Raw genomic sequence first — 6,355 nt, forward strand, 5'->3', positions numbered from 1 at the left:
CTAGAAGAACCGGATATCCGGCGTTGTCGACACTTCCGGTGATGCCCTCCTGCCGTTATTTCTCAAACCTGTCTAGCTCCGGGAGAGGAGGTGCTACCAAAAGCGGAAGTACCGGGAAGGGAGCAGTAGGTTCGGGTGGCAGTTTCGCGAAGCTGCGAGGTCTTGTTGAGCTCGCTGGTCGCCTCCCATCCGCTTTGGTCTCTTTTTCCCTTTTTGTCTGCCTTTTCCCTTTCTACATTATTTAAGTAAATGTAGAAAAACCTGGGTCTGGCTTCTCTAGTTCATGGCGCGCTCCTGAGATCACACAAACAGCTTTGGACGGGGGCAGGAGGGTGGGAGAGATTGTGAGATAAGAGCCCACAGCCCACACGAGAGGCTCTTCTGGGTGCAAGCCAGTGAGCCTTTGATCGCTGGCCATGGAGACCCTAGCCCCTGCCCAAGTGTAGGACACTCTCCGCCAGGGTCGTCTCGGCTAGATTTATAGAATGGGAACAAACTGCCCCAGCCCGGACCCCGGCCGCGCCTCCTGTCTGAGATCTAACACCATAGCGATCCCCTTCTGCCTTCTCTGGCCCACTACCCCCGCTCTCAAAATGAATTCTGGTCCATGTGCCATTACTTACGAGGTTCTGTGGACTTGGGAGTTGTCCAGCTCCTGTGTTGTCAAAGTACCACTTGCAATCGCTAGCAGAGACCCTGTAACCTGAAAGTTAAGCGTGTAGTTCCTCCATAAAATTTCTATGTTGCCCTCACTAACGTAAGCCAATTTTAGCTCTTACTGATCGTCTTAACTTAGGGGCTTAGGACTTCTACCAAGATTAGTCAACCGCAGTCCCACCCCCCAAAACAAACCAGTGCATCTTGTGAATCTTCTAAATTTACTATGTGGTACCACACAAAAAGGGAGGTTCTAGTAAAATTCGCTTTTTCAGCTCTAATGTCAGCTGAAAATTAGTGAATCCTTGTGAAAACCCCAGACTAATACCTTCTTTCATTGATAACTCTGGGTCCTAGATGAAGGTGGCCTTAACTTCCCTTTACTGCCAAATGCCCCACAAACACTTACCATACATTCTAGGGAGAGGAACTTTTGTAGCCCCAAAAAATCTTTCCCTGTGATTAAAAATTATTTACTTACGCTAATAGAATCTAAACCTTAGAACCTAAAGTTACCAACGGAAAGGTCTATATGGTGATGATTCATTAATTAGACCAATTTCTTGAGAGCCACATTAACCTAACCCACCAAAACTCTTATCAATGCCAATCTTCAAAGCCATTCTCAAATGGCTGTTAGGATGACCATAATCAGTGTTTCTGGGGAAAAAGGGCAAGAGGAAAGGGAAGAAAAAACAATATTTATTGAGTACCTATTTGCCAGGTATGGCTAGGTGCTTCCACTGTCATCTTTTTTAATCCTCACAACAACCCTGTGAGGTAGGTAATATCCCCATTTTTACAGATGAGGAAATAGGCTCAGAGAAATTAAGCAGCTTTCCCAAGTTTACATAGTGAGTAAGTAGATCTGTCTAACTCTACATTTGCCCCTTTTCTACCATGTCCCTGTAGGGTGTTGCCTGGGAAGACTGCCTGGGAAGACCTGACAATAGAGGGCCTAAGCTTTTCATCTAAGATTGGCAGTCACCCCAACACCACCAGGATGTGGGTGGAAAAGTAAATGACAGAATGGTTGCCCCAACTTGTTGATTCTTGTGGATTAGGGAGTTCAGGTTTTGTCCAGGAACAGTTTTCAGAGCTAAGGTTACGTATCAAACTTTATCAAGCCATCCTGATGACTAGAAAACTCCTGGAAGGAGGTCATGGCAGAAATTGCTGGGAACATTCTCAGCATAACAGAAGAGAAATTTTTATTTCCTCCATGATCCACTCAGACAGGGAAAAATAAATGACAATGAAACCGTTTGTCAAACTGTAATAAACACCAATTAGATCACAGTGTCAGGAAATTTCAGCCTGAATTAGAGAGATCCTTGCACTTAAAACTTTCTTCTTTGACGTATGTGAAAGAAAGGTTGGAGGGTAAAGCCAAAGGAAAGGGCAAAATAAATTAGCAAAATGGCTGCCAGGCAATGTTTAATTCCCCCCATTTCCCTTCACCACAGGGACCCCTGTCCTTTTTCAACTGGACTCATACTGCCACCTGCTGGCAATGCTTAGGATCTACTAGCTGACCAGTGGTGTTTGGAAGAGTTTTTCCCTCATCTAGGAATGAGATTTCTCAGTATGATTTTATCTTAAAATGAGGATAGAGAGGAGTACAAACATATTTTTCAACACAAAGGACTCTCTCCACTGTATATACTACCTTTGTAAGGTATTTTCTTAATGTAATAGGCACTAGATTGAAGTAATAAGTGGTAGGAAGACAGAAACCTGGAAAATTTTCTAGATGAAGAGAGGAAAAGCTGTGTTTGCCCAATTGCATTTAATTAATCATTTTTTCCACTATACAATTTTCTTTTACAACCCCCACCCTTTCCACAATCTGCAGGAAACCTCTGTGTACACGTTTCTGCAATGGACTGAACTCTCAGAAGTTATAACCGTAGATATATTCGCCAATCTATTTCTCAAATACTGTCTATGGTGCTTTACCAACTGTAAATGCTCTGTAAAAATACAAAGTATCTTACCAAATTAGACTTTGGACTGCTTGAAAGCAGTGACCACACATCCTTTGTGTGGGTCCCAGAGAATAGTGAGTGTTCAACTAGTATGCACTGAATTGAACTGAAGGAGTCAACATTGATATCAGTATAACTTTTTATAATAAAATTCTTTATTGGCTGTTCAAAGTGGAAACTATCCCTCTTCCACCAACCCATTTTCCCCTTTGATGCTCAATGAATGAGGCTTTTGTTCAAATATAGACCACGCCATCCCCTGGTCCTGCCTTACCCTTGTGTATCACCTGATTAAATTGAGGGAAGTGGGATGAACAGGTAGTCCTGACTGGTGTCCTGTCTAGTTTGCAATTATTCCCCCTCCCTTGAAATTTGGTTGGCCCATGCTTTGGCCACCAATACCAAATAACGGTTCCTCCAGTTTCAATCAGTGAACAGTTGAGCCCAACTCCTGTGCCCTCTCTCCAACCCAGGGCTGCAGATAGGAGAGATTTAAGTCTTTGTCACTGAAGCTAATTTTGAGAGTGATGAATGGGAATAGAGGCATTCAGTGGACCATGGAAACCCCACCCTTCCCATGCCCAACCTTAGTCTCTTGTACCCGATTGTCCAGGGGGCTGGAGGTGGGTCACTGCCATGAGAAGAGAGTTCAGGGAGGCCAGTCCTGGAAGGGAAAGATTATCAATATTATTGATCAGGATGATTACCTGGCCTCTCTGTACTCAGCCACCTTAGCAATTCAAATGCTAGCCCCCACCCTCAGCCATCCCACTCCCAATTGTTCCATGTTCTTCATCCTAAAAGGGAGAGAAATCCACCCTATCTTACTCTTGCCTCTGCTGAGATCAAGCCCTAAGCTTGATCTCCCATGTGCAGAGTGACAGGGAAACAGAGCAGAAGGGCTGCTCCCGAGAGTGGGAGAGAGAGCTGCAGTCAGCTTTCCTGTCTTCTACTCCATGTACCCTGAACTGCTATTCCCCTTGTTTCTGGCCAAACTCAGATAATTGTGGTAGGAGGGAATATACCCAGCTCATCCTCTCACTTTAAGGAAATCTCAGGTATAAAACTAGAAAAAGATCTATTAAGTCAAATGGAAACACTTGGCTATAATTTAGTTCTTTTTAAACCTAGCAAGAAGGAGCCCTGGTGGCACAGTGGTTAAGCGCTCAGCTGCTAACTGAAAAGATCAGCGGTTTGAACCCACCAGCCGCTCCATGGGAGAAAGATGTGGCAGTCTGCTTCCATAAAGATTACAGCCTTGGAAACCCTGTGGGGCAGTTCTACTTTGTCCTATAGTGTCGCTATGAGTAGAAATCGACTTGACGGCAACAGGTTTGGTTTTTTTGGTTTTAAACCTAGCAAGGCAATGAGAAGACATGGGTCATTTTCTTAACTTGCTTGGTTGCAATTACTGCCCTGGACAATTATGCTGGAAAATAAAATATCCAAAATAGCCCCAGAATAACTCCAAACATGGCCTACTGCCCTGTATCCTCCAACTTAGAGAGTTTCCCTGCTTCCTGTAACATGGAATTTCACTGGTTAAGAGGCTTCACCTCACCTTTGTGGCCCTTTTCTCTCATCACCATCTCACCATACCCAGGATCCCTCCCCCAGTAGTCAAGAATCACAGCCAAGTCCAAGGCTGTTGCCACAAGTCCGTCCTGTCAGCTCTATTCTTGACCCAGGAAACACTAAGCAAAAGCTGTGTGCAGAGACTCCAGCCCCAGCCCCAGCCAGCTGGGAAAAGGTGATTCCACGAGGTGGTCGTTGCAATCATAACCAGCCCCCAGCCCCATCTCCCTCCGAGTGTCTAGCAGCCCATCATGATTCCAGCCGGGGTGAGGGGGCAGGATGGAGGTAGCTGTCCGACATGATGATGTCGTTGGTGAGCTGCTGCTCCAGGAACTCAGAGGTCTCCTCAGCTATCTGGCCTGGAATTCGAAAGTCAACAGCAGGTGGCTCCTGCTTGGGGCTGGGTAGGGGTCGGGAAACCCAGGACTCTGTTGGACAGCCAGTTCCCTGAAGGAACTGCAGGAAGTTCTCCTCAATTGAGCCCTCACGGCTAGGCAGCCTCAGTTCCTCCTCGGGAGCTGGCTTGAAGAAGCAAACAAACTGCTTACTGAGCTCCCCCCGGATCTGCCGATTGAGACATCCGTAGAAGAACGGGTTGGAAGTGAAGCAGAAGTAGCCAATCCAGGTGACCACACTCTCCACCTGCCCAGTTGAAATGGGCTGAGCACTCAGGGCAACGTAGAGGTGGAAAGAGAAATAGGGCAACCAACAGAGCAGGAACTGTCCCCCCACAGCCAGGAGAATCACTGCTGCCTTCCCTCCCCCAAACGTCCGGTGCGGGGTGGTCTGGGGGGCGCCTGAGCTGGTGACCATAGTGGAACGGCTGCTGAGAGACTCTGAGCGTTGCCGGGGTGTCTCCATCCACGTGGGCAGGGGCCCATGCTGCATGGCAGCCACTCGAGCCACTCGGAACATGCTGCAGTAGACCACAAGGATGAGGAGCAGGGGCAGCAAGAAGTAAAGTACAGCAAAGACCACCACAAAAAGCTGGCAGTAGGCACTGCGGCTCCATTGGAGCGAGCAGCCTGGGGGGACGCTGGGAGCTCCTTCCTCCCAGGAGACCCTTCCCAAAACTGGCACAGAAGCCATGGCCAAGGCCTTCACCCACACCCCCACCAGCACAGAGGCCACCAGCCCCAGTGTCATGCGCACCTCATAGCGCATGGGGTGGACCACATAATAGTAGCGCTCCACATTGATGGCTGACACCGACAGGATGGCCAGGCTGACAAAGCATACACTCAGGAACAAGTAGAGGCGGCACGCAACCTCCCCAAAGAGGTCACGGTCAAAAAGGGCAGAGCTCGAGAGCATGGCTAGGGGCATGAGGGTCAGGGCAGCCAGTAGGTCCACTAGGCAGAGGTGGAAGACGAAAACAAATTTTCGGAGGGCGGGCGTCTTAGCGATAACAGCCATCACAGCAGCGTTGCCAGCCACAGCAGTCAAATCCAGCAGGAGCATGAAGAAGAGGGCCACAGATTCCGAAGCCACATCCCTCAGCCCCACCTCCGGGACCCCACTGGCAGTTGAGGGGCCTGGGGTTTGAGGGATCCTCCCCAAAGTGGAAGAGTTCCCTGATGACTGGGGGATGGGTGAGGACTCCATGGGGCCGAAAGAGGACACCCAGGGCACCTCCTGTCACAGGCCCATCCCCCATCCTAGTCCAGCGACCCTGGGATAGCGAACCCAGGCCCAGTCTTCCCGAGTTCGTGGTGGGCCGCTCCTGCTGGAGCCTCTCTGGCAGGCTCTTAGGGCCAGCCTTTCCGGTTGGGCTCTTCCGGGTACAGAGCGCCAGGCCAGGCAGCTGAGGGTTCCCGAGCTCATATACCCTTTCTGGTCGGAGGTAGCTTTGGGGTCTGCCGAGGGGCCTGCAAAGAAGCAGGAGATATGAGAGATGTGGGAGCCCCGCCCCCTCAGTGCTCCACCGTCTGTAATTTTTGACTTCTTTTCCACGTCTTTTCCTCCGTTCCCCCGTGCCCGTCTCCCCTTTCAAGGGCTCTTATCCAGGCATTCTCAGTCCTTTGTCTCCCTTCCCCAGGGTTCTCCTGAGCTCTGAGATAGTGCCTGAGTTTATGTAAATTTCCTGATTTCTTGTCTCCTCAGAACTACAGCAGCTGTTTGGGAGCCCAAGGAGC

The 6,355-nt window shown here is 49.0% G+C and overlaps 1 protein-coding gene across 1 annotated transcript; it reads right to left on the reverse strand.

Moving 5' to 3' along the window:
* Window positions 1-4,409: 4,409 nt before the first annotated feature.
* Window positions 4,410-5,888, reverse strand: GPR61 (G protein-coupled receptor 61). The gene has a single exon (XM_004388025.2). The coding sequence runs from the start codon at window positions 5,823-5,825 to the stop codon at window positions 4,470-4,472; it is 1,356 nt and encodes a 451-aa protein (XP_004388082.1). The 5' UTR covers window positions 5,826-5,888; the 3' UTR covers window positions 4,410-4,469.
* Between the last annotated feature and the right edge of the window lie 467 nt (window positions 5,889-6,355).

The sequence above is a fragment of the Trichechus manatus genome, unplaced genomic scaffold (assembly GCF_000243295.1).
Source record: "Trichechus manatus latirostris isolate Lorelei unplaced genomic scaffold, TriManLat1.0 scaffold00204, whole genome shotgun sequence".
In the NCBI taxonomy this organism is placed as follows: Eukaryota; Metazoa; Chordata; class Mammalia; order Sirenia; family Trichechidae; genus Trichechus; species Trichechus manatus.